This window comes from Tarenaya hassleriana, unplaced genomic scaffold (assembly GCF_000463585.1).
Source record: "Tarenaya hassleriana unplaced genomic scaffold, ASM46358v1 Cleome15, whole genome shotgun sequence".
Classification (NCBI taxonomy): Eukaryota; Viridiplantae; Streptophyta; class Magnoliopsida; order Brassicales; family Cleomaceae; genus Tarenaya; species Tarenaya hassleriana.
The window spans coordinates 2710518-2737471 of record NW_010964923.1 but is presented as its reverse complement, the minus strand read 5'-3'; the positions used below and the strand labels follow the sequence as shown (position 1 = coordinate 2737471).

The window sequence follows — 26954 nt, the reverse complement described above, 5'->3', positions numbered from 1 at the left end:
AGAGCGTCTGAAGATCGACGCCTTTAAGCGAGAGCTTCCCCTTTGCATGCAACTCCTCACCAATGGTACATATATATATATATATATCTATACATGGACTTACATGTTTATATAACATATCGATATGTATATGCTATATGGGCATATGTTTTGTTTTTTTGTCTCGGGTCTATAACTCGTTTGTTCACTCGTAGGCAAATACTGTTTCTATATGTTATATTTTTTTTTTCAAAGTAATATATATCATGTAAGCTTTTAAGTATAGTTATAGGATTTTGTGCCCTTTACCCGCAGATCATTTGATTTTCTCTTGGAAAACTTTTCCTTTTATCTTTATATTCATTGATTCAAGAGTTTCGTTCATAGAAATCAGAGCTTGCTTTTGTTTCTTTCTTTGAATTCAACACACCCTTTTGTCTCCTCGATGAATCAAAGATAAAAGAGATTTAAAGGGTATATGTATGGCTTGGGAGAAATTTCAATTTCCATTAATCTTTTCTTTTCCTTGGAACTTTATCTTTTCAGCTGTGGAAGTTTACAAGCAACAATTACAAGCGTGTAGAGCAAATGGTGGCAATAACCATGGTGCAAGACCTGTGCTTGAAGAGTTCATACCTCTAAGAAGCTCAGACAACAATAACCACGAAAAGGCCGATAATAAGGCCGGATGGATGACAAATGCTCAGCTGTGGAATCAAACGGCGGCAGATGAAACGAAACCACACGTGGCAATATCCGCGAAAGGAGATACCGATATCACTCTCGGTGTTGCTGCAAGTCCCAAACTAGGGTTAGACGCGAAACCTAGAAACGGAGGGGCGTTCTTGCCCTTTTCGAAAGAGCGATCTTTGCCCGAATTGGCCCTCTCGAACTCTGCTGATAACGTCGAGACTGAGGATGTCCAGAGAGTTTCCGACAGTGGTGGAAAACCTGTCATCCAACAAAACAAAGGCCAAAACGGTCATCTAAACGATTCACAAGCAACGATCGAAACCAATAATGCGAACTTGAATGGAGCTTCTTCGACCAGTGGTGGTGCGGCTCAAACTAATAGGAAGGCACGGAGATGTTGGTCACCGGACTTGCATAGGAGATTCGTTCAAGCCCTTCAAATGCTTGGCGGCTCTCAAGGTAAATAATATTTCAAATGTTATATTTTGGTCAAATTTTCAAAAGAATCGCTCAAATACATCATCGTGCAATGATTATGGCGTTATCTATTTTGTAATTTTCTAATATATTGGTTATTACAGTGGCCACACCGAAACAGATAAGAGAACTAATGAAAGTTGATGGTTTAACGAACGACGAAGTGAAAAGCCACCTCCAGGTAAATTTCCCATATAAACTATATATCGTCAAAAAGCCGATGTTTGGTGTTTTATTTTCGGACAGGGAAAATGATTATCTGAGTACAATATCTCACTTATGTTTCATCCTTTTTTGTCCTTTGGTACGGCGATAATTCAAAAACAGAAGTACCGGCTTCACACAAGAAGACCGAGCCCAAGCCCACAAGCCACAGGTGGCCCAGCACCGCAGCTGGTGGTCCTAGGTGGCATCTGGGTCCCACCGGAATACGCGACAGCGGCCCACGGCGGCGGTCCGGCGATCTACCATCACCACTCGACCGCAGCCGCAGCCCATCATCCTCCGCCGCCGCACTTCTGCTCTGCTTCCGTTCCCCAAGAATTCTACACCTCTTCCGCTGCTCTACCGCCTCTTCCACCGCCGATCCACCACCACCACCACCACCAGATTCATGCTTACAAGGCGACATCATCAGCCTCGCCGGATTCTCCTACCGGCCGCGACAGTACGCCGGAGGAGGGCAGGTCGGAAAGTGGTGGAGAGAGGAAAGGGTTGGCCGCTCTGAAGGAAGAAGGTGAGGAGAGCAATGGAAGTGAAATAACTCTCAAATTCTAGGGTTTTTTGTTTGTTTTTGTTTTTGGTGGGGCTGCAGGGGGGTTGTGGGCGTGGGTTCTAGGGTTAGGTTTGTAACTACGTCGATTTACTTGCATGCATTTTCCATGCTTGTCTTGGCTACAAAAAAATCATAGGGCAGTGATAGTGAGTCTTATTATCAATGATCATCATCATCATCATCATCATCACCATCACCATCACCATCATGTGTTTTGGATTGAGTTGTAGGAAAGGCATAATGACCTTTTTTTTAACTGAGAAATAAGGCATAATGGATGACGGAAACAGTTTGAATTCTCTCTCTCTCTCTCTCTTTTTTAATGAAATCTCTTACTTTATTAAATTTATGGACCGTAGTCCTAATTGAAAAACCTACAAATAATCGAGTTCCATACACACCTACACACACACACATATATATATATATATTTAACAGAGATTATTTCTGATTATTACAGCATTAATTTTTAACCGACCCATGAGTTAAATATGTAACAGATTCAAAGAGAATTCATTATATAGTTTGGAGGTAGAATGCCCCCTTTCAGTTCAAATCGGCACACAGACAAAAACATTGTTTTCTTTTTGTTTTTTTCTTTTGGATATTGAAAGACATGAAAAATTTACATTAACATTTTAGATATATATATATATACATATATATATATATAATGTCTATTTCATCTCATCTCGTGTGCCACATGGTCCAAATGTATATGATAAAAGATCTCTCCCCCTCTGATACGACTCGAATCTGTAATGGAAAAGATATTTTAATATCTTTCACCAACCATAGAATAATCGTACACTATTTTTAGAATCGCCACAAATATATTGATACAGCATATAGTAGTAAACGTTACTTTACGATTTTAGTAAGTCCGTTACACAATATTTTATTCACTTTTTTTTTTTGGTATTCAGATTAATTCACTCCATCTTCGATCTAACTATACATCCACCGTGAACCGTAAGATACCTGTAATTAAATTGTATAATTGCTTTCCAACAACCACTCGAATATGAGATCTGGAAAACGAATATCCTTCCCTTCTCAATCAGCTACACCACTCGACCTCCTCCGATTGGATAATATTGTAATAAACTTTGAACGAACTTAAATAATTCTTTATTTTCAAAACCTTGTAAACTTCATCGTGATCGATCTTAGCGAAGTTTTATTAAGTGGAGAAGTTATATAATCCACTTTACTTTACTTGAATACCATAAGTCCATCCATTAAAATACCATTTAATTAATGATAAATCCCATAAAAATTCTTTAACTTGTAAAATGGTGAAAAACTAATTCCTAAACTTTTTATTTGATAAATTTATTCTCAAACTTGCAAAATGTATCATTCTAATTCTCAAACTAAATTATGGATTAATATCGTTGGAGTTTTTTCTAGCACCAATTAACTTGTTTGAGAATTATAGTCACACATTTTGTAAGTTTAGGAATAAATTTATTAAACAAAAATTTAGGAATTAGTTTTCCACTATTTTGTAAATTTAGGAATTTTTATGGGTTTTACCCTTTAATTAATGAGAATCTGTAACTAATGTCTTTAAAACATTTATTCTAAAGCAGTCCTTTTCTTTTAACTTTAATTTTATCTCCCCTCATTTTTCCTTAAAGCGAGATACTTGAATAGTGGGAAAAGCGTGTCTCACGTTCTAATCATCCAATACGATACGCTTCAAACGGGTTGAAATATCAAAGTTCTTGATTTTTCCACCCATACGTTTGCAAGTTCTAACAAAGAATTTTATTTGGCGAATGATAAATCTGATGCTAAAATTTGTTGGGTAATACTGTTCAAGAATTATATATATATATATACTATAAGAATATATAGTTCTTGTAATTTAATTCATAACATATTTACATATGTGTGTTGGGGAGGACGTTTGGTGTTATGAGATATGGTTGCCTAGTCGGGCCAGATATTTTGTAAGAAATAATTTTTTTTTATCATTTTATTTGTTGAAGAGTTTTATGTAACCCTAGTTAATAAAAATCTCTATATTTTCACTAGGAATCTATAGATTTTCTAAGAAACTAGTTCCACTTCCATGTTGTATGTAGGTTTTATATTAAACTCATTTGCAAAATTAATCATTCATACGTTTCTATTGAAGTTTGCAAAAAATAATAAAAACTAAAAACTTTGTAGGTTTCAAATCTTCCGACCTTTCTTTTATTGTTCTCCGATTCGCTTGTTTGTGTAAACTATCGTCGTCTAACCCGAGATTGGGCGAATCACCTGATAAGGGGCAAAACTCCTTTCCAATCTATCTTCGACTCTTCATTTGGAAAGAGGTATTCACATTCACCTGGGCTTTTCCAATCTTTCTGGTAGATGTAGTTAGAATGGAAAACCGATAAACTTCCATATTATAAAAAAAATAACTACAAAATGGAAACAATGTAAAAGAGAAGAAACACGTGAACAAAGAAACACAAAAAAAATGGGCAAAGAGGATTCCATTATTTCTAATTGATTGGATCCGAAATAATCAGTGGGTATTGATTTTGGGCTTTCTTGTTGGGCATTGGCCCATGATTGTTGTTGGGTTTACAAATCAGCTAAGCCTTTTGGATGTTACCGACTTTTTCCCATTGCCCATTTTAAATTTTGTTATGGTCCTCCACGGTTGAGTTTTAAAAAAAAATGTGATTTTGGTATGGGTGGGCGTTTCATAATTGGTTTGTATTCGGTTTGATTCTTTCAGTTTTACCAAAATCTGTATCAATCGGTTAATGTTTTATTTTCGGTTCGGTTCCAATTTTTATTAAAAAAAATTAGATTTTCGAATTTTCAGATTTTTATTTTAAAATTCGTTTTGATTTAGTTCGGTTTCAAAAAATACGATTTTCTAAAAAAATATTATTCGAGAATTTTGGATGGTTCAATTAAAAAAAATACTGTATTTTTTGATTCGGTACGGAACCGAACCGAAATGCTCACCCTATTTTTGGGATGGGAGAGAAAATGTGAGATTTCTCTCCCTAAGAGCACATTAAAATTAAATACAAACTTTATAAATCCAACCAAAATCCGAAAATTTTAAATTAATATAATATATTTTTCTCTTGTCCATAATCAGAGTTTACTTGGCAAACTATATTTAGACGGGAGGGAGGCACATTTGACCATGGACTGTCCCTTTTCCTATCAGAAAATTCCTAACTAAAACAGCTGCACGTAACTAAAAAAAAAATGGAAAAATCCATAAAAATAAATTATAAACAGATAAATTTTAAAAATAATCTCAAAATTTCTAGAATGCTAACACGTTGAAAACGAGTAAAAAAAGCTTCAAATACTTAGAATTTTGAACATTAAAAAAAGAGAGAAAAGAACAGAAAATAATTTATTGCAACATCTATTTTTGCTATGTATTACAATGAAATTATTTGCACTCTTGCGAAATAAACAAAAAGAAAATTACGAAAAAATAATATCAGATGAAAATAAATAAGAAAATATCTATTTTATCTAATTTTTTTCTTTTTTTATGGATTTAATTGATTGGTTGATTTGTTTCTCAAATTGCTCTCATTCATTTTCAATTATGTCCAATTTTTCCAAATCATCTATAATTTTCTTAGACCGAGAACTTCAGTTTATCATTTATATTCATCATTTCAACATTTCCTTCACAATTGGTTTAAAGAGAATTCAAAAGCCAATCTTAGAGAAAAAAAAAATGTGAAATGACTCATGAACAATAATTTCGTTGTCACCGGAACAATCCATATATAACAAATTTGATTCTTTGATTATGATTTTGATCTAATTTGTCATAATTACTCGTTTGATCTCGAAGTATACTTTTTTTTTGGTCATAATTCCTCGTTTAATACTAAAAATTTATTTTCTTTTTAAAAGATTTGAGTATACAAATATCTAAAATACAAAGAAAAAGAGATTATAAAACTAAAACAACAAAGAAAATAATATAGAACAGTGATATTATTTTAAAAATTATAATATATATATTAAATAAAAAAGAAAAATATAGAAAATCATTTATTATTACATTTAATCCAACAAATACACTAAAAAGAAAATTACAAGAAAATAAGATTAGGTAAAAATAAATAAGAAAATATCTACTTGACTAACTAATTTTTTTTTTAGATAAATGAGTATCATGAGTTGAGATCGCGTGAACGACTTGAGATTCGAATTCATGACGAGATTCGAATTCAGGACGAGAAAGACGAATTAACTAAAGTTTTAAATAGATTGTTTTACAAAATTATTAACTTTTTGAGAGTTTCTAAAAAATTGATTCCAATGAACTTTTTCGTATAAATTTACGAAAGTTTTTATAAGAATATATAAATTTTAAAATTTTTCGCATATAACCACATAAAAAACTAACTGAGATTATGTTTTTTTAATTTAAATAAAAAAAATTTAAAGTTTTCATATTTTTATACAAAATTAAAAGTTTATATATTTATTTACCAAATTTAAATTTTTTTTATGTTTGATTACGATATTCCTATATATATATATTGAAATGCTTTGTCTGGCTCTTATTTCTCGCTTTCCAAAATTAAAATTATAATCAATACCAGAAAAAGTTGTAAAATAGAATCGAATATCTTTATAAAAAATAGATAACGGGATATGTTCCAATAAAAAAATTAATGAAAAAAATTAAAAGATTCACATGAAACCCTCTTTCGGCCAAGTTGTAAGCAACTGCCCGGAAATCTTCACATCGTGGTACGCTTTTGACTATTCCGTCACCACGTTTAACTAACATTATTATATTAATGTGTATATATATATATATATATATATGTATATGTATATATCGGTGTATTTTAAATACGTAAAATGAAAATTTAAAATGGTAAATTGGCCAAGAATTCAAATCCGACTCAAATTGCTCATTTGGGTTCATAAATAATCACAGCTTTTTTCTTTGCCTTTTCCGCCCCCTCTCTCACCTCTCTCTTCTCCTCGGCTCCCTGAGGAGAGATTTTGAAGGAGAACATTCTGAACTGGGATTCTCTCCAAGGTTCGCTCCCTAATTTTCGATTTCGCTTCAATTTCTTCCTGTCCAATGCAACATCCAATTTTCCGATTTTCATTTTGCAAGTTTGATCCGCGTATTGTGTCGAATTCCTGGATTTTCTCTCTCTGGAATGGGTGATGCGTCATATATATGAGTCTTTTAGATGCAATCTGATCTGTGTCTCTCCATTTGCGTTATCTGACCTTTGATTAAATCCGTTAATTTTGGAGAGATTGATGATGAAGTGTGAATTTTCCGATCTGGGTCGAATTCGTAGATGCTGGTAGTAGTGATTTCCTTTTCATGTTTGAAGCCGACTTTGTGTTGTTTCCATTAAGATGGATTGTTTGCATATCATTGCATTTTAATGATGTAGATGATATCTGCAAAGTGAGGTTTTGAACTTGGGAACGTAAGCTAGATCGATGAATTGGTGCTTTAGAGCTCATGGATTCTGAAAAAGTTGGATTTGTTCTGTTGTTTCTGGTTTGCTTTGCTCATAAAGATATTGTTGCTTCCCGTGTCAATTTAATGTTATGTAAATCTCTCTTATTAGGGAAACCGATGTTTGAGATTTCTGTTCCTTTTTGTTTTATGGTTGTCAAGTATGGAAGGTTTACCGTTCGTATTTATGGTCTGATCCATGTTTACAAGATCGGATTTGTGATTTCTCGAAATGGGTTTTCTAAACATTTCAAAATTTTATGCTAAAAGTGCCATTCTTCCATAAATTTGCATTCGTAGGTAGTAAATCGCTAACTAGTGTTCTGATATTCGCACATGTTACTCTTCGATTTTGATTATTCATTGTTTTGATTGAGCTGCTATGTTCCGTCAATCTGATTTTCGGCTGATTTTGTTTTTAACAAGGGAAGACGATGGCTGAGGCAAATGTTGATCAGAAGCCATTAGTCCCACCTTCGGGCCGTAAGCTTCCAGACTTCAAGCAATCTGTGAAGCTCAAGTATGTGAAGCTCGGGTACCACTATCTCATCACGCATGGAATGTACCTCTTCCTCTCGCCTCTTGTAGTTGTGGTCGCCGCTCAGATCTCAACTTTCTCTATCCAAGATCTTTACAACCTCTGGGAGCATCTTCAGTACAATCTTATTTCAGTGATCCTCTGTTCTACCCTCCTTGTTTTCCTGTCAACCCTTTACTTCATGACACGGCCACGTCCTGTGTACTTGGTCAACTTCTCCTGCTACAAACCAGACGATTCCCGAAAATGCACCAAAAGGATTTTTATGGACCGATCTAAACTCACCGGTTCTTTCACGGAGGAGAATCTTGACTTCCAGCGCAAGATTTTAGAACGTTCCGGTCTCGGGGAAGACACTTACTTGCCTGAGGCTGTCCTCAATGTTCCTCCAAATCCGTGCATGGAAGAAGCTAGGAAAGAGGCAGAGACTGTGATGTTTGGTGCCATTGACGAGCTTTTGGCTAAGACAAATGTTAACCCTAAGGACATCGGGATCTTGATAGTCAACTGCAGTCTGTTTAACCCGACTCCTTCGTTATCTGCCATGGTGGTTAATCACTACAAGCTCCGCGGCAATATACTCAGCTATAACTTGGGAGGAATGGGTTGTAGTGCCGGTCTGATTTCTATCGATCTCGCCAAACATCTTCTCCACACAATCCCCAACACTTATGCTCTGGTCATCAGCATGGAGAATATCACACTCAACTGGTATTTTGGGAACGACCGATCAAAGCTCGTCTCAAACTGTCTTTTCAGAATGGGAGGAGCAGCTATCCTTCTCTCGAACAAACGATCTGAGAGAAGAAGATCAAAATACCAACTGGTTCATACGGTTAGGACCCACAAGGGAGCGGATGATAAATGCTTTGGCTGTATAACACAAGAAGAGGATTCGACCGGGAAAATCGGTGTAACCCTCTCGAAAGAGCTAATGGCAGTTGCTGGTGATGCTCTTAAGACGAACATTACGACGTTAGGACCTCTGGTTTTGCCAACAGCCGAGCAGCTCCTCTTCTTTGCAACATTGGTCGGGCGGAAACTCTTCAAGATGAAGATCAAGCCATACATCCCGGATTTCAAGCTAGCGTTCGAGCATTTCTGTATCCATGCAGGAGGAAGAGCTGTTCTTGATGAAATAGAGAAGAACTTGCAACTGTCGGATTGGCACATGGAACCATCGAGGATGACCCTTTACCGATTCGGCAACACCTCGAGCAGTTCCTTGTGGTATGAGTTGGCGTATTCCGAGGCCAAAGGAAGAATCAGGAAAGGTGACAGGACTTGGCAGATAGCTTTCGGGTCCGGGTTCAAGTGCAACAGCGCGGTCTGGAGGGCCCTGAGGGCCGTGAACCCAGAAAAGGAGAAAAACCCGTGGATGAACGAGATTCATGAGTTCCCGGTCGAAGTGCCGAGGATCTCGAAAATCTAGAACAGTTAAAAAAAAACTCTGGTTTCATTATGTTGTAGAAAATAATTCTTGTGTACCTTTGCATTTGTTTATGAGTCAGTTCTCTTGATTTCCCATTCTTGACGTTGTAGAGTTTCTTGGGGTTGTGTGATCTTTTTGGTTTTACCCAGCAAGGTTTGTAACCTTCTCTTTCACTTGGTGGGTTATGTGTATTTGGGAAAAGCCCATGGTTTCACTCCACTACATAAACTGTGAGGGCATTTGGTGTTAAACGATGAAATCTTTATGTTCATTTTATGGAATAATAGAATTGGTTATAGTTCAGATTCAAATTTAGATCTGATTTCATAAATTGAGCCAAACCATACAAAGATTTTTTTTTTTTTGGTAATCGAATATTTTGAACTAATAATTTCGAGAACGAGGTTCAATCATACAAAAATTTTAATTTTTCGCATTATTATTTTTTGCTTAACCTTAACAAAAAAAAAAAGTCAATAACTAAACCAAAGTTTGGTGTTCAATTTTTACTAACATTAAATATGAATAAACCAAGATCGGATGTTTCAATTGGTAAGGAACGAAGTTAACTTTTTTTCAACACAGTTTCCATCTCCATCCGGAGAGGTTCATTCCGCCCATTTATTATTTAAGAGATATAGTTGGATTAAAGTTATGGTGAATTTTTGAATTATAAAAAAAATATTAAATTTGAATAGGATCATAATCAGGTGAATTTTATTGGCCTCTTTGAATGTTCCAGTTTTGGTGAATCTGTTGGAAATATCAAAAGATTAGAAGAAGCTTCTGCCAATAAATTCATTGTACAAAGACTTGTGTGGATGGATTTTCCGCAGATGTATCTTAGTTCAAGGAGCTACCTGACTCATTAATATCTGCAAGATATTTTGTTGATATCGATAATATTAATATACAACTTTATCTAAATCCAATATAAAATATTTAGAAAATAAATATTTAAAAAAGCTAAATCAAATATAAAAATAACCGAATAATAACTATTTTTTGAAAAAATATTGCATAAAATATAAACTTTTTAAATTTGGTAAAATAAATAAATAAACTTTTGTATAAAAATATATTAATTTTGAAATTTTTCACATAAATCCACGTAAAAAAAACAAAGGACTTTAGTATTTGTATGTGATTGGTTGGATTTATAATTTTTTTTAAAATTTGTGTATTTTACACAAAATTAAAAGTTTTTATATGTTTATTTATCAAATTTTAAAAGTATATATTTATTTTGATATTCTCTTATTAAATTAATCCTTTTTATTAATCAAAACAAGGAAAAATTGAACCGAAAAAGAAACTCTGAAATGTTAACGTTAAAAGTCAACATGAAAAAACATTCAAGACGTTGACTTCTATGGGGAAAAACATGGGCGGCAATTTATTTATTTTTTTGGTTGTAAAATATTAATTAAATCAGAAACAACGTTTTCGTTCGTAGTTGGCAGTTTGACCAATCCATTGTGTACACACATTCATAATCTTCCACGCATAATTATTTGAATTATTCATTATAAAAAAAATTTCACCCAAAAAAAAAAAATTATTCGTATAAAAAATCCCTTCCCCCAATAATTCCAATAATCATTAAGAAAATGCCACCATTTTCATCCATCGTCTTCTTCTTCTTCTTCTTCTCCATATCTCTCCTCCATTTCTCCGTCGCCGATCTCGGAACCGCCGCCCATTACGCCCCTCCTTATCTCCGTGAGTACAAACCCTTCTCTCTATATTTTCATTCCCCATCCAAAATTCACGCACGTGCGCATTACAGAGAACTCGAACCGGTTATATATCAAATTAACACCAGACACCATATCTCTTTCTGTTCGTTCGCCCCTTGTCCGATTCCGTACAACTTTATGACTTCTCTTCTCCGTTTGATTTGTGTTTTGTGACCAGCGACGGAATGTTACGGCGGCGACGGGTCGCAGTTTCCGTCTAACGGTCAGTTCGCGGCGGCCGGAGACGCCGTATGGGACAGCCTGGCGACGTGCGGGAGACGATACGTGGTGAGGTGTGTGAGCGGAGACTGTAAGGAAGGCCAAGTCGTCGTTCCGGTCGTTGACTACGCTCCGACCACCGCGTCAACTTCCGGCGCCACCATCGTTCTGTCTGAAGCAGCCTTCGACCAGATCGCTAATCTTTCATCGTCTGTCATCAATATCGAGTTTGAGCTGTAAGTTCTCTCTTTCTCCATTCTCTATTTAATTCAAGAAACATTATGTGTTCTTGTCTTCTTTCAATTGTTTTTTTTTTTTTCAAATTTCGAATTGTTGTAATTTGTAGATATTTTAAACCAAAAAAAAAATTTGTAGATATTTTCTTTTAAAGGGCTAGATATTTTTTCGAAGAAAAAACTGAAAAAAAAGACTTGTACCATCATTAATAGATAAAGATAAAATCCAAAATAATTTATTATTTTCTAAAAGATGAAAATATTTTATTTGCAAACAAAACATAACCAAAATTCGTTATATATATTTGAAAACTTTAGATTATTCTAAATGTGAATGATATGCCTTCAATTTGTGTAGGTTTAAATACCGAAAAAAATAGATCAATGGAAAGACCTAATTAATGCTCTGATTGTTGTCTTTTATAACCTAAAGTCATTCTATATTTAAAATTAGTAAAAGCCCTAAATCAAACAAAATATCAGTATAATCTAATAAATCAGTAATGACAAATAAATTATATCATAGTATCCTAAACAATCTTGTTGCCTTTGATACATCAACTATTTTCTTTAATAAAATGAAATTTAAAATTATTTAACAATAAAACAAGATTTTCCCAATTTTTACCAAAATTTACGTGGCCTTTATATATTAATTAGTACGTAATGGGCAATGTTAGTTTTTTCTCGTGAAGCTAAATAGAAAGATTTTCGTAGTTTTTTGTAATCGAATCATTAAAATATCAATGTTTTATGGGTAAATAATAATATCTTATGTGTTTCTTACATAATTTTGCCACAAAAAAAAACGTTATTTCTTCTATCATTTCCCCTAATCATATTCCATTATATTTACTACTACCCTTGACTTTCTTTTTTTTCCCCTTTATTTGATTTGAATATCAACTTTTCCTTTCTTCCCCAATGCAGGTTATGAGGAGTATGGAATATTTATATGGATTGATAATGTATTTTTTTTTTGTAAAAGGTGAATGTGTAATTAAAAATAAAAAAATGCAAAAAAAGAATGAGAGCGTTTGATCCCAAAATGAAGTCATAAAAAACAGACATCTCCTTATTTCATTCTTCATTAATTGTTTCCATTAAAGGTTTCTATCTGCATTTTCATATGAAGAAGGATAAGAAGAGCAAAACAGAGAAAGAGTAAGCTCGATCGGGCTGAGGCAAAAGGTTCGTTTAGAACCCGAGAAACAGCGCATGTGAGGGCTCGTTCTCGTTTTTGCTTTCATTTCTATGTTTATCTAGATTCTCTCGGTGTAATCGCTTCTCCATAGGCTCAAATTTCCAAGGAATAACCTTCTCGAGATATAGGAAGAACAAGAGGTTCTAACTCGAATAGAGTGTTCTTTTATTTTCCGGTGTTTGTGCTTGAACATGTGTTTACATCGAATACGAAAGTTTGTGCGTTCGATATGCTCATATTCAAAACATTACAAGTGATATCAAAGCTTTGATTATGTGTAATGGAATAAAGTATAAGACTATGAATTCCTTTTCAAATTGAATCTCCTTAGAAACTCTAGAAACATAGGGGTATTATTAGTACAAGTCTCACAAAGAAGCTTTAACAGATTGAGTCTATGTGGTACTGATTACACAAAAATCTTTTAAAGGAACATAACTATAGGAAAATTGGTTCTGGTCACATTTGTAATGGGCAATGCTAAAACTTGTTCAAATCCCTATATAAAACTCATTTCAGACGGAGTAAATTAGAGAAAGCCTCGGATTGAGGCAGAAGGTTCAGAAGACGTCATGTTGTATCCTTCTTAAGACCATCATAAAGGCATTCAGATTGTTAATGATCGTTTAAAATTCGAGAAACATAGCATGTGAGAAGACCCACTCTCGTTTTTTTTCCTTTATTTTCTTGTTATATCGAGATTCTCTTGGGACAATCGTTTCTCCAATATAAACTTGTATTGTTAAAGGAACGAAACTTTTCTTTTTTTTTTGTTATCGTTTGGAAACCTGTCCTACAGCCTTCGGGTCGGACTCCGCAACGCCTCGCAACCCCCTAAAGGCCAGACGAATGACATAGTACCACGGACAATAAATCCATACGGCTCTACGCAACAGCAGACAAGCCACGAAGAGCAGATAATCCAGTCGAAACTGATCAGTTCGGGAGACAACTTGACATCAGAAGGAATCAAACCCACAATCTCGAATAGAGGTGCTTGTTATTTTTCAACTGAGATGGACACTTCCCCCGAAACTCTAACCTTTTTGAAATCCAGGGCAAACAAAATGATCGATCCAAACTCATAAATTGCAGATATTCTTTTAATGTATGTTTTGCCGTCTCCATCACCATCACCATCACCATTAAGTTGCTTTTTGGTTTTTCAAGATTTAATAAATTTTTTCAACAAAAAAAGATTTAACATATAATTTATTTTTGTTATGTTTTATATATGTGATGCTTTGGAATTTTTGTTTGTTTACTAAATTTTGGAACGTGGTACAACCTCTTCATCACAAAATCGAAGACAACATCATCTCCATAACCATCATCTTATTCCGTTATTGAATATATATATATATATATAATCATAACCCTAGGCTAGGGTTACTCCTGCCCACGTATTCGTGAATTGTTTTCGATGTTTGAAAGTTCAAACTAGATAGGGTATCAATTTAGACCCGAAATCCGAAACTTCACCTAGTCTAATCCAAAAAATAGCAAGTCTCAAACTTAAATTTTTCAATAAAATAAAAATCGGACTTTCACACCGAATTTGAATCAGATTTCGGATCCGATTCTGACCAACTAGAAAGTTCGATAATTTTTTTAAAAAAATTTACAAAAGATTTTCAACGGATCGATCTATCTCGATGCGAGTCTGAAATTTATAAGGTCGGACTTTGGCCTTGCTTATATAAAATTATAAATCCCAAAAAAAATTGAATCAATCCAGATCCGAATCCAAAACCCTGGGATCGAATGCGCGGGGACCGGGTTGGTGGGTTGGGTGGACTCGGCCCGATTGACACCCTAAATGGGTTGCGTGAACTTTCTCTTTGGTTCGGTACGCACACGTGAAAGCCGTAAAGTTCCAACAAATACAGACATAAATCGGAATTATCCACATCGCTTTTGGACTTTTCTCCTGCAATCATCAATCAGGCACAAACAATCCCATCTCTCTCCATCTTCTGTATTCTTCGCAATAACTCCCACACCCGGACATGAGTTTATCCGACCCACCATAATAGCATCCACAATTTCTCTGCAAAATTCGGAATTTCCTCCAGATTCTGACTTTTCGTGCTGACCCATCGAAGTTTCTCATCCTGATTCTCCGTCTTTTTGAAAATCAGGGTTTCTTTTCGGCGGTGATCGAAGAGTTTGATCATGCAAGGTGAAGTACAGTTGCAGCCACCGGATTCGCAGAAGCTGAGTGACTCGGCTCCTTTGTTGGGCGATTCGCCGTCGTCTTCTTCTTCTTCGTCGCCGGTTGCGTCTGGATCGCCGGAAAAAAGCTCCGATGAGATCAACGATGAAGATTTGGAGTCTGGTGCTTCAGCTCCTTGTTGCCGGATTTGTCTCGAAAGCGACTGCGAATTCGGTGATTTATAATTCTTCTCTCTCTCTCTCTCTCTCTCTCTCTCTCCAGCTTGACTTCAATTCATCTGGGGGTATTCGATCGGATCATTATTTTGCAATCTGTTGATGTTTATCGAAGCATCAGATTTGGGTATTGGAAATTGTAGTGTAGGTTGTGTTTCATTCTTGGTCTCGATTCAATAGATAAGAGTGATCAATTGGGATTCTAATTGCCGATTAGAGAATAATGTTAATTTTTTTCTGGGTATCTGAAAATCCCTAATTCACTACGAACTTAATTGCCTTTTGTAATGTTCTATATTGGAGTGATATAGGAGTTGTATCTAATGCCATTCTTTCAGGTAGATCGATCTGTTAAGAATTTATATTTTTGTTGGTAGCGATTTACGCCATAGATGTTTGTTGATGAACCCTTTGGACTATTTTGGAACTCGGCTTTACTGGAAGCGTAATTTTCGTATTTATAGAATTTTCCAGGTTCTGTTTAAACTTGATTTTGTGTTTACCTGTGTTTCATGTAGATGTGATTTAGCTGTAATGGTGGAATTGGTTTCCGGGTTTCCGAGACTTTATCTATGTACCATAACCATTTCGTCAAGGAAGAAATAACCGGCATTTGTTTCTCTTTATAGTGTGTCCTGTAATGTCTGAACAATGGATCTTTTGTAAATGTTTTTTTCTTGAAGCCATAAATGTTGTTTGTTTGGATTTAGATGATGAATTGATATCACCATGCATGTGCAAAGGGACTCAACAGTTTGTCCACAGGTCATGTCTCGATCATTGGCGATCAGTTAAGGTAACATTCTACATTGCTGCTTCCGATTACGTTTCTTTTAGATGTTCATGGTCCAGAATCCAATTAATGTTTCAAATTTTCGATAGGAAGGATTCGCTTTCTCTCACTGCAGCACTTGTAAAGCTCAATTCCATCTCCGTGTTGAACCATTTGAAGATAACTCTTGGCGTAAAGCAAAATTCAGACTTTTTGTCGCAAGAGACGTGCTATTGGTTTTCTTCGCTGTCCAGACCGTGAGTTTCTTCATTCCTATGTTTTTTAAGTTTAAGTGAAATTGACATTAGATGTTCTTTTTCCTAATCATTTATCTTTTGTCTGATGAAAGTTTTTATTCATTGTCCATCTCGATAGTGGTTATTTTATTGGTTTGCCATTGGCAAAGCTTGTTTTCCATGTGATTCTGTTCCACGTTTTCTTTTCCGTGAATACAAAAGGCAGATGTACAATCTCCCGAGAAATAAAACTCTAAAATTATACGTTAAAATGGTATTTCGGCTTTTAGGTTATTGCTGTGATGGCTGGCTTTGCATACTTGATGGACAAAGATGGAGCCTTCCGCAACTCTTTCGATGATGACTGGGACCGTATATTATCGAAACATCCGATACCCTTTTACTATTGCATTGGTAATTTTCCCTTTTTCCTTATCTCCCAATTAAACCCTCTCGAAATATGTCGGTTATAAATTTGTGTTGTCCAATCAATCAATGATGATAGGTGTGATATCCTTCTTTGTGCTGCTTGGATTTTTCGGGCTGATACTGCATTGCTCTTCTCTAAATGCCAACGACCCGAGGATGGCGGGGTGCCATAACTGCTGTTACGGATGGGGTATATTGGATTGTTTCCCGGCTTCGATGGAAGCATGTTTCGCCCTCGTTATCGTATTCGTCGTCATATTTGTCATTCTCGGGTTAGCTTATGGCTTTCTTGCTGCAACTATGGCTATCCAGAGGATCTGGCAGAGACATTACCACATCCTCACCAAGAGAGAACTCACAAAGGTACTGCATATATATGTATGTATGTATGGTTTTATACCGTATTTTTTTTACGAGAAAGTCGAGAAACCCGTTTCTGGGAATGCTTCGTCGATGCAGGAGTACATTGTGGAGGATCTTAACGGATGTTACACGCCTCCGAAGCTCGATGCAGAGCACGAGGCGCGGCTGAAAATGCTGAAACTTCTTTGATCATAAAGGTTGAGAGAGAGAGAACTGTTGAATCATCGGACGAGCAGAAACGAAACGCCAAATGCTTCGGACAGAGACGAAGTCACATGTCTTGTTATTTTACGACACAGTTAAGGACATAGCCGCATGATGAATATACACAATATCTGCCTTTGAACTGCATTTTGTAGTTATGCCATGTTGCTGTTGTTACTTAGCCTATGGGAGTCTAACCAGCGAGATGCATATAATTCGATCGGAATCCTAGTGTGTACCTCCGCACAGATACCCGGTTATCCAAAAAAAATAAATAGTATCCGAATCGAGCATAACAATTTGTCAGAATCAAAGATTTGTAACACGAAACATCGATTTGGAACCGTTCGAAAAATGTGAGTACGATTAATGAGTCGAGTATCCAAAATTTTGGGTATTCGAATATCGGTAAGATAAGTATGGATTTTGGCGATGATGAGAATTCGTCCAATCGTCACTCACTCCTCCGGCCTCGGACAAGTCTTTCCTCACCCATTCGCCTCTTTCTTCTTGGCCTCGTCATGCGAAAGGGCTTGACAAAAAAAATCCCGAATTTCGGATACTCAATCCGATCCACGGGTCGGATACCCGAAGTTTTAGATATATAAGGAATGGGATAGAGATCGGGTAATGATATTGGAATGTCCAAAATTTTCACCTTTGGGTTCGAATATGAGATATCGTTTTCCAGATAATCGACCAATACAGAATTTAGAATTATATGTTTAAATTTTAGGTTTTAATTTATTTACGAATGTCATTGTATATATAATCTTTTTAAGTCATTATTTAACTATTTCAAAATATTTTTCTTTTTTACATCATTTAAGAGATAAATCTATAAAATTGATTAAATGACGTTTCTAGATATTGTGTCGTATTATTTGATTTCAGTGATTATATGTGGATATTGTTGCATAAATTTATAAAATATATTTATGGAATTTGGATCGATTTTTTTTATATATAAATATGTTTTAAATTGATTTTGAATATATATAGAAGTTTAGTTAAAAAATTGATTGAAAATAATCGATATCCGATTTACGGATACGAGTTCGGATAATTAAACATGTAACCCGATACATTCGGACTCTGGTTCAGCTCCTATGGGCCGTGTACCCGAGGCGTTATCGTTGCGTCCTGCAGTATCCGAAGTTCCAATACGCAATTCTCATGAGTCCGGGATCGATTAATCCGATCGCAAGAAACGCACCCAGGACTCGTCGATGATAGCAAAGAAGACAATGGATCGACATTCACGTGCAGCATCTGATATATTCCGATACATCCTGAAACAGAAACAAAAGATTCCGACCCGAAAAAACCGAAACGCACAAGCCACAGCGCGAATTCTCTTCGCTTCGAGAGATTCGACTAGGCGAAGTTCACAATCATCAGGGAATGGAAACAAACATCGTGGGTTTAAGACTGTAAAAACCATCCTCTGTGTGTGTGTGCGTATTCTGTTACTTATCATACTTTTCATTTTGGCCGAAACCCGAAACCCGAACAAACCTTTACATCGGTTTTGCTCCTACGAATCTCGATCCCGCTCCTGGATCGGCCTCGTCACATATATTTCAGCGAAAAAACCGAAAAAAAATCGTGTGGAGAAGTGAACAGAATACCAGAAGAAAAAAGATGTTATGATCTTGATTCCTTCTCTACTCGTGGGAGTTCCACCTTGTTAGGATCTTGTGATTCATATCTGCTTGCAAAGACGAGATGATCGCCGTCTCGAATAACTTCGATATCGTCGATCTCTGCGTCGTCTTTGTTCGTTACTTTGGCGTTAACGATCCCGAATTTCGAGGACCCGAGTTCTAGAAGCTCCTGCAAACTCCCCGGAAGAAGAACAAGCTTCCCCGACACGTCGCCTTTCTCGGGGCAACTTACGGTTACTCTCGCCGTTCCGACGTCTCCTCCCCGAGCCTTGACATTCGTAGAAGAAGCCTCATCGACTGTGAATAACGAGTTCTTCTGCCCGTTCTGATGGGCTAAGATCCCGAACAAAGAGTTGTGGAAAGTGTTGGTCTTCCGCCTCGGACGTGATTCCGGGATCCTGAACGACACGTCTCTAGAAGCAGGCCGGATGTTCGGCTCGCTAGTGAACCTTCCGAGAAAACGGATCGAGCTTTTCGGTATCGGGACTGACGCGCTACTCTCGATATGTGTCTTCTCCTCCTCCGCCTCCTGTCGGGCTCGGAAAAGGGCTTTGATTTCCTCATGCCCTTGTTGCTCGGCAAGATCCTTCGGCGTCCAACCATGCATATCCTGTTTGTTCACGTCCGCACCTTGCTTCAACAGAAACTTAACAATTTCGATGTTTTCTTCACATACGGCCGAGTGGAGGGCCGAGGTTCCAGTGATTCGGGGTCGGGTAACGTCTCCACCATAACGGACAATCTCCTTTAGCAAATCGAGCTTGTTTTGCTCGGCTGCCGTGCAAGCAAAGTGACCGACATCGCCCGCTTCTATGGTTGCTCCGTTTTCCAAAAGGGCCTTCGCTACTTTCTCGTGCCATCCCTGCATTGCCTCCCACAGCGGTACATTCCCTTCGTTGTCTGCACCATATGTTAAAAAAAGGTTATCGATCATTTTACAGATGATAACCAAGAAATCATTCTCCAAACACGAATCCATGTCGAAACGAGAGCATACAAAACCTCGGTATAAAACAGGACACTGCATAATCTCTTGCTTTCTCTCAGGACACTATTATCATACTTCATATTTCAGAACGTTTATTCGAAATGAAAAGCTCGACGTAATGCAATGTGAAAATGTGTCATCGGAAAAAAAAACATACGTAAAAGCAAAACCCGGGTTTTTTTTTTTATGAAATCGGAAGAGATTATAAAAGAATGGGGAAGAGAAATTTACCTCTGCAGTTGGGATCTGCATGGTGATCCAACAGAAGAAGCACACAATTCAGGCTTCCTTTTGATGCTGCTATATGCTGATTTCGCCCGAAAAAAAAAACAAAACCCGAGAAAAAAAAACAAAGAATCGATATCATATTTCCATGGAAATAGCTGCGGAAAGAAGAAAAATGGAAAAAGAAGAAAAGCGGATTCCACGGACCAAAGGTGTTCTGCCATTGTTATCCGACTCGTTGGGATCATGTCCATTCTTCAGCAACTGATGTAAAAGCAAGTCGTCTTCCCTTAGGGCGGCGAAGCACAGATTGAGAGGAAGATCCATCTTACCCCGAGCAAGCATGTGTTCCGTCTCTACGAGAACGTTCTTTATCATCGGATCATCCATTTGTTTCAAGCGCTGCTCGACATTGACAGAGAGCAAAAAATCAAAAATTGTTCATCGATAGCATCAGTTTCGATCCACAAAAACGACCAGGGTTAACCAATTTTTCTCACCTCGAGCAGATTATTCATGATTACAGTGCCATCTCCGACGTTAGCCTGAATAATGTTCAAGAAATTCGTACGGTTCATACGTAAAAGTTGGCATAAACGTTTCGTCCGCACTGTATACAGCTGAGGTCTATAGCATAGGACTCCAATCTCGCCAATTATGTCTCCAGCTCTCGCCTCATCCACGACCTGAAATTCTCCATAACTACTCCTTGTTAATGCCCTCGATACCTCTAAACTCCATGATCAATACTTCGGCGGGAAAATAAAACGAAGAAGACTCACTTGTTCAGATCCATTTTTGAGAACTATCAAATCCTGAAAAATTGGGACATTACAAAAAAAAAAAAAAAAAACAGATTGGTTTCATTCTTTCAACTTACACACATCCTGTGAACAGATTTTATTCATTGATGAATATGTTTATTACCACAGCACCCGTAACAAGGATGTAGAAGTCGGTCGGGGCCTCGTTCTGCAAGATCACATCTTCTTTGGGCGGAAAGTATTCGGCTTTCATTTCCGAGACCTGTAAAAAGTTTACCGCTATGAGAGCCGGTAACTGCAGTTTTTGACTGTGTATACAATATTTGGATCGGTTACCAGTTGGAAGAGCAGATCATTAGATACCCCACGGAAAAGGTACGCCTTATCCACGAGAGAGTAGAAAAGGAAGTGTGATACGCTAGATCTAATGGCTTTCGGGAGTGCATCTAGGGTTTCTTGCTGTTGAAGCCCCTCTGAATCTGTCCTAAACTTCAAACATAAATGAGCAACCATCTGATCTTGCAGCCGAGGTGGTAGACGATTACGTCGAGCAAAATTTGAAGCAGCTTGAATCGTGTCTCTCTAAAAAACGGAAAAAATGTTAGCGGGTTTTCCGAAAGGCATTTATATTCATGTTTGTAAGCTTTACAGAGTGGTGGAAGAGAAGCAAACTCACAAATTTCCGAGTCCGGCTCGTTCCATGGACGACCAAATTGGTCATGTTACCGATCAAATATGCCGTCAATCCCAAGTTGAAGAGCATATAGAAAATATCGAAGGTCATCTCCTTGGTGTTAACTGGATGCAGATCACCATAGCCAACAGTGGTTAGAGTAGTGATAGACCAATACATTGAAGTAACATATCTCATCCATATGCTTTCCTCGAGGAAGTTTCCATTTGATGATCCAATCCAAGTGTTTGCCGGGTTATGGTTACGTGCCGCAATAAGGTAATAGAAACACGCAGCACAATGAACTGCAAACACTGTAACCTGAAACAACCTCCGAAATTTCGAGAAATAAGCAGTAATAATAAGACAATGATGTCTGAAGTAAAAGAAATTACAGGAACATGATTCGTTTTTACGGTTCTTACACAAATGAGTTTTGCACACCGGACCCAGAAGTAGTTGAAGTTCCGATCTTTCTCCAGTCTGTAAAAAGACACAATAAAAAAACGGAAGGGAAAACACAAAATTGAATTGAAGAGATTCTGTTGTCTGAACCTGGCAAACATGGCACTGACTCTTCGTAGACGCCAGAGGCGAAGCATGTTGAATAAACCATAAAATTGGGATGAGATTTTGAAAGCAAGCTCTGAAGGAATGGTTGATATGAAATCGAGGATGAACCAAGAACGCAAGTACTTGAACGCAATCTTTTTGCGCTCATCAACCAGTAGATAAGTGGATTTATCGAGGTAACTGACGAAGAACGTTAAGATAATATCAATAGCGAAGAATCCATTAACGATGTTGTCCATGATCGAGAGTGGTCGCCTCGGCCTCCTTAGGAAGCCGAACTCAAAGGGCGAAACCCAAGCAGTGTATATGACAAGAACCACAAGAAATGCCTCCCATATTCTGCATCGAAAAATCTCAGCCCAGATTAACTTTGACTGATCATTGATCCTTGGATTCAAGTAAAACCCAGAAAAATTTAATTGGCAAAAAGCCTCCCCATTTTTTTTTGTATAGAACAGTTTCATCTCAGATTCAGTAAAACTATATCAAAAGATTCAAAGTGACACTTTAGAGAAACAACCACGAAGAAGTTAATCAACTTATGAGGATTGACTCTATATGTGTTTTGACTGATTATGGATCATAGTGTTTCAGATTCAGAATTTCAGATTCAGACAAAACACAAGGAATGTGATTGGTACAATGTGAAAATGAGCTTTTCAGGAGATTCTACGAAGCTCTCAGATCCTCCACAAGTCTGGAACTGTGTTCCTTTGGACTTTTCACGACAAAGAGACAAAGAGACAAATCAAAATTGGAGGCATTGAATCTTCCACATTTTGTTTCCCATCACACCAACCCATCAAAACACAAGCAGACATATATATCACGTGGATGTGTGTGTATATATGTGTACATATATCTCAAAAAGGCAACAACGGAAAGCTAAAAGGTGAGAACTTTCCTCTCCTTAAAGCCAACAGGAAAAAGGTGAACAGCTGAATCTTTTTGAACAAAACAATCAACCAGAAAGACATACAAAAAAGCAAAAAACTCCAGAAAAAATAATAGAATATTCTACATATAGTATAAAAATAGAACTTGACGTTACACAAACACTGATTCTTTTTTTAAAAAAAATAATTCGTGCCCCAAAAAAAGAGTAAAAAATGATAAATCTTTAGATACCAGTAAAGCATGATTCAGAGAACTTCCGATAATTTAGAAGGAGAAAGAAAAAGGGTCAAAATCTTCGATCTGAATTGTCTTTTGGGTAAAAATTTGATAGTCAGAATCAGCCAAAATTAGAGTTTAAAGAATAAACTAAGCAAAGGATTTCAACACAGAGAAGTCGCCAAAACCCTAAAAACCTGTCATGTAAACAAAACCCTGATTTTCTTCATGGTCTGAGTCGAATCTAAGAACAAAAAGATAACCCAGAAAAAAATTCGCAGAGTTTAGAACATGGTCTCCGATTTCTGAGTGAGAAACATGCTTAGATCGCTCCTAGGAACATGGCAAAAACCCAGAAACCAGAAACCCTGAAAACTCGACATACCCAATAAATTTCGAGAAACCGAGAAGAAGAAAAAAAAGCACAAAAACCCTGGTGAAGGAAAAAAAGAGAGATTTCCAAGTGGTTTTGACCTGTATCGACGATCATAAGGAGAGATGAGGAATCTCTTGAGCTTGACTCGTCGATTACTTCTCGCACCGAGAGAAGGCAAAATCCCAGTGGAGAGACTGAAATGGCTGCTTTCCCTGGAAATCTGCTCAATCTCATCATCCACTTCGTGACCGCACAACAAAACCCCTCTGTTCATCATTCTTCCTATGAGCGCATGTACATATAATCCACCGATCGTATCTCTGCGTGTATGTGTGTATATATATATATATATATGTAGATGTGGGTTTTCACCTTTTTCCCCCTTTTTCAGTAGGAATCGTAGGCTACGGAGGCGGGCTTTAAATTCCCCTCTGTCCCTCGTCAACTTCCGATTCAAGGGACTGTCATACTTATGGAGCTCGTGTGGGACCCACTTAGACGACCAGTAAACAAAAATAATGTAAATTCGGCAAGAGCCCATAAGATATCCATTTTTGGGATTCAGATCCATTATGCTTATAAACGGGTCTATGAATTTCGGTGTTTCCTTATATGTCGATTTATTTATTTTTATTGATTTTTTTTTCCAATTTATAAACCCTTACAAAGAATTCGTTACTGTCGAATTAATACATTAATTTGATTTTAATATAGTAATATAATAACTATTTTGAATTTCAAAAAATACGACTATTAAGATTTAAAGCTATAAATTGATATATAAATATTATTTTTAAATTTAGGAATTACCCATATCAACATTTGATAGAGTATCACTCATCCTATAGAAATTTATTACCAACTTCTAAATTAATATACATTTTAAAATATTTGAGAAATAATTTTTTATAAAATGTCTCGAAACCGAAGTGATTGGAAAGTATAAAAGTCATTATTAAAAAAAATCAATACATTTATTAGTTGTTGTATATTTAGATTAGATTATATCTACGGTGGAAGTGTGATGAGCCCATAACCCACAGGTACGAAATCAAACTATTCTATAATAAGATTTGGGCAATAATACGATGATAATGGAATATATTTAAATATATAACTTAATTTTCTCTCATTAAAAATGGATAACTCCAATTCTAATAATAAACACACCGATATTTAAACTATATATGAAATGAAACTTTTCATAACTCTCGGTAATAAACACTTGTAAAAGAATTTATGTTATAATAGAGTTTACTCATTGTTTATACTAAAAGTAGTGTATGTGAGAAACCCTAAGTGAGTTGGTGGAATACTAGGTTTATAACAATAAGATTATGGATTTGAATCCTCTTAGTTTCTTCATGTGTAAGCTTGATATCCTGCATATCTATAAAGGTAAGTAGTGATCGTCGATGTCAAGCGGTATGGATAAGGCGTAATTTGGTAAGCTTCTAGGTAGGAGGAGCACGAGGGCGAATCGAATGGATTAGAATAAGAAAGATCCGGGAACGTGTTCGATATGGAGTAGTCTTAGAATACGTAACCTCTTTTAAAATATTTATCAAGATGTGCGCAAGTGATAACAAAATACATTAGAAAGTCTGCAACATTACAAAGTCTGTCAATTATGAACAACCTAGATTGGTTTACATCTTTCGTATGGTTTGCAAAAACTATTGTACGGAAGATGGTGTGTTTACCCAGTGCGCACCATGCGGATTCCCACATCATAAGAAATTAAAAGTGGTCTATTGAAATACTAAAATTTCATAAGTAACAAACCTTAGCATATCTATTATGATATTAGAGCTAGTTCCGGTCGATATATGCTATATTTTTCTTTCCTATTATTTCATTGTCACGACCAACTCTAACACCGTAAACAAACACTCAAAACTCATCGAGAGATCAGAAACATTGTTCTTAATCAATCACGTGTTGTCTGTTCAAATGCAGGATTGGTATTTATTTTATGTTCGGTTCAAATTTCTTCTCTCACGCGTTGGGTTTTTGAAGTAAATACATAGTAAAAAAATAATTTAAACAAAAACATGATTTTAATGTGGTTTGCTTTGCAATGCATCATGTGACAGTCCTTTATATATATGTTAAAATTTTAAATATTGAATTTCAGGTGTTTGTTTCGGTAGAAGAAATTGTAACTCCGTTGACTTTGAATCCGAACATGTTGTCGTCGGAGATGCAACTGATTTTTTTTTTTAAAAAATATTATTATATTAATTTTGTAATAATTTTTCTAAAATATTTAGAATTTGAAATCTCTCCTGAAGTTGTCTAATAGTTAATTACTGTTGATTGAAACTGACCGGGTGGATCAATAAATTGGTATGGGCATTATTATATCACAGATATATATAGACAAACACGCATGACATATACATTTACATATACTTATGATGCACATATGATATATATACTCAGGCGCAGACATATAAACATATGTACGCTTATACATATATACATTTACATGTACCATATGCTTATACATACATATACGTGTATATATATATACATGTTATGTTACGCATTGATCACACACTTTTTAACTTTTTTGAGAACTATTTTTTAGGATTTTATCCGTTCTAAAACTATTCCAAAACGAACACGCTTATCTTTGTAATTTTTTTTAAGATAGAAAATCAAAAAGATATATATATCTTGTTGAAATAAATGATTCAATAAATTTAAATGATCATTGGTAGGATAATTTCATATTTATATAGCTTTTAAATCCTTCTCATTCTGATGCCACTCTCATCAATAGAACTTGCAACTGTCGGATTGGCACATGGAACCATCGAGGATGACCCTTTACCGATTCGGCAACACCTCGAGCAGTTCCTTGTGGTATGAGTTGGCGTATTCCGAGGCCAAAGGAAGAATCAGGAAAGGTGACAGGACTTGGCAGATAGCTTTCGGGTCCGGGTTCAAGTGCAACAGCGCGGTCTGGAGGGCCCTGAGGGCCGTGAACCCAGAAAAGGAGAAAAACCCGTGGATGAACGAGATTCATGAGTTCCCGGTCGAAGTGCCGAGGATCTCGAAAATCTAGAACAGTTAAAAAAAAACTCTGGTTTCATTATGTTGTAGAAAATAATTCTTGTGTACCTTTGCATTTGTTTATGAGTCAGTTCTCTTGATTTCCCATTCTTGACGTTGTAGAGTTTCTTGGGGTTGTGTGATCTTTTTGGTTTTACCCAATATATATATATATATATATATATATATATATATGTGTGTGTGTGTTTAATATTTTATTTTTGAGTGATATTTGGGATTTACCGTGAACATGACAAAGTCATGGCACTCAAGTCAATTTGTTTGTGCCACGTAAATCTCTATCCTCACGTGTTGTCTATCAATTAACACTTAGGGTATT

The 26954-nt window shown here is 36.2% G+C and overlaps 5 protein-coding genes across 8 annotated transcripts in view; 4 read left to right on the top strand and 1 right to left on the bottom strand.

The window, feature by feature from the left end:
* The window catches only part of LOC104809012 (myb family transcription factor EFM), a 2763-nt gene extending 540 nt beyond the window's left edge, over positions 1 to 2223 (top strand). The window contains exons 2-5 of the mRNA XM_010534889.2: positions 1 to 65; positions 526 to 1131; positions 1254 to 1330; positions 1477 to 2223. Of these exons, the coding sequence (XP_010533191.1) occupies positions 1 to 65; positions 526 to 1131; positions 1254 to 1330; positions 1477 to 1926 (1198 nt within the window). The 3' untranslated portion in view covers positions 1927 to 2223. The remainder of the gene's footprint in view (positions 66 to 525; positions 1132 to 1253; positions 1331 to 1476) is intronic.
* A 4631-nt stretch (positions 2224 to 6854) lies between these two features.
* LOC104809008 (3-ketoacyl-CoA synthase 11) lies at positions 6855 to 26724 on the top strand. Of its 2 annotated transcripts, XM_010534882.2 has the most exons (3): positions 6855 to 6971; positions 7839 to 9135; positions 26381 to 26724. In XM_010534882.2, the coding sequence occupies exons 2-3, from the start codon at positions 7847 to 7849 to the stop codon at positions 26625 to 26627; spliced, it is 1536 nt and encodes a 511-aa protein (XP_010533184.1). In that variant the 5' UTR covers positions 6855 to 6971; positions 7839 to 7846; the 3' UTR covers positions 26628 to 26724. The 2 variants fall into 2 exon arrangements, with proteins under 2 accessions (XP_010533184.1, XP_019057581.1); XM_019202036.1 differs by lacking the exon at positions 26381 to 26724 and having other exon boundaries at positions 6857 to 6971; positions 7839 to 9653.
* On the top strand, positions 10882 to 13030 carry LOC104809009 (EG45-like domain containing protein). Of its 3 annotated transcripts, none has more exons than XM_010534884.2 (3): positions 10882 to 11104; positions 11300 to 11576; positions 12712 to 13030. In XM_010534884.2, exons 1-3 carry the CDS (start codon positions 10993 to 10995, stop codon positions 12869 to 12871), a joined length of 549 nt encoding a protein of 182 aa, XP_010533186.1. In that variant the 5' UTR covers positions 10882 to 10992; the 3' UTR covers positions 12872 to 13030. The 3 variants fall into 3 exon arrangements, with proteins under 3 accessions (XP_010533186.1, XP_010533187.1, XP_010533188.1); XM_010534885.2 differs by having other exon boundaries at positions 10891 to 11104; positions 12686 to 13030; XM_010534886.2 differs by having other exon boundaries at positions 10905 to 11104; positions 12507 to 13027.
* LOC104809010 lies at positions 14701 to 17359 on the top strand. Its single transcript, XM_010534887.2, has 6 exons — positions 14701 to 15169; positions 15882 to 15967; positions 16054 to 16200; positions 16470 to 16593; positions 16685 to 16971; positions 17068 to 17359. The coding sequence occupies exons 1-6, from the start codon at positions 14956 to 14958 to the stop codon at positions 17158 to 17160; spliced, it is 951 nt and encodes a 316-aa protein (XP_010533189.1). The 5' UTR covers positions 14701 to 14955; the 3' UTR covers positions 17161 to 17359.
* On the bottom strand, positions 18474 to 23978 carry LOC104809011 (potassium channel AKT1). Its single transcript, XM_010534888.1, has 11 exons — positions 23653 to 23978; positions 22048 to 22404; positions 21918 to 21975; positions 21496 to 21813; positions 21156 to 21401; positions 20983 to 21081; positions 20838 to 20870; positions 20556 to 20741; positions 20263 to 20457; positions 20062 to 20137; positions 18474 to 19742 (listed from the first exon to the last, which is right to left on the bottom strand). The coding sequence occupies exons 1-11, from the start codon at positions 23829 to 23831 to the stop codon at positions 18823 to 18825; spliced, it is 2667 nt and encodes an 888-aa protein (XP_010533190.1). The 5' UTR covers positions 23832 to 23978; the 3' UTR covers positions 18474 to 18822.
* Positions 26725 to 26954: the final 230 nt, after the last annotated feature.

Coding starts and splice junctions, on each gene's coding strand:
- LOC104809008 (XM_010534882.2), top strand. CDS start 7,847: ATGGCTGAGGCAAATGTTGATCAGAAGCCATTAGTCCCACCTTCGGGC. Junction 9,136..26,380: donor TGGCACATGGAACCATCGAG/GATGACCCTTTA, acceptor GGAACCATCGAG/GATGACCCTTTACCGATTCG.
- LOC104809009 (XM_010534884.2), top strand. CDS start 10,993: ATGCCACCATTTTCATCCATCGTCTTCTTCTTCTTCTTCTTCTCCATA. Junction 11,105..11,299: donor TTACGCCCCTCCTTATCTCC/GTGAGTACAAAC, acceptor TTTTGTGACCAG/CGACGGAATGTTACGGCGGC. Junction 11,577..12,711: donor ATCAATATCGAGTTTGAGCT/GTAAGTTCTCTC, acceptor TTTCATATGAAG/AAGGATAAGAAGAGCAAAAC.
- LOC104809010 (XM_010534887.2), top strand. CDS start 14,956: ATGCAAGGTGAAGTACAGTTGCAGCCACCGGATTCGCAGAAGCTGAGT. Junction 16,201..16,469: donor TTTTCTTCGCTGTCCAGACC/GTGAGTTTCTTC, acceptor TTCGGCTTTTAG/GTTATTGCTGTGATGGCTGG. Junction 16,594..16,684: donor ACCCTTTTACTATTGCATTG/GTAATTTTCCCT, acceptor CAATGATGATAG/GTGTGATATCCTTCTTTGTG.
- LOC104809011 (XM_010534888.1), bottom strand. CDS start 23,831: ATGATGAACAGAGGGGTTTTGTTGTGCGGTCACGAAGTGGATGATGAG. Junction 22,405..23,652: donor CCTTATGATCGTCGATACAG/GTCAAAACCACT, acceptor TTTTCGATGCAG/AATATGGGAGGCATTTCTTG. Junction 20,458..20,555: donor TCATGAATAATCTGCTCGAG/GTGAGAAAAATT, acceptor AATGTCGAGCAG/CGCTTGAAACAAATGGATGA.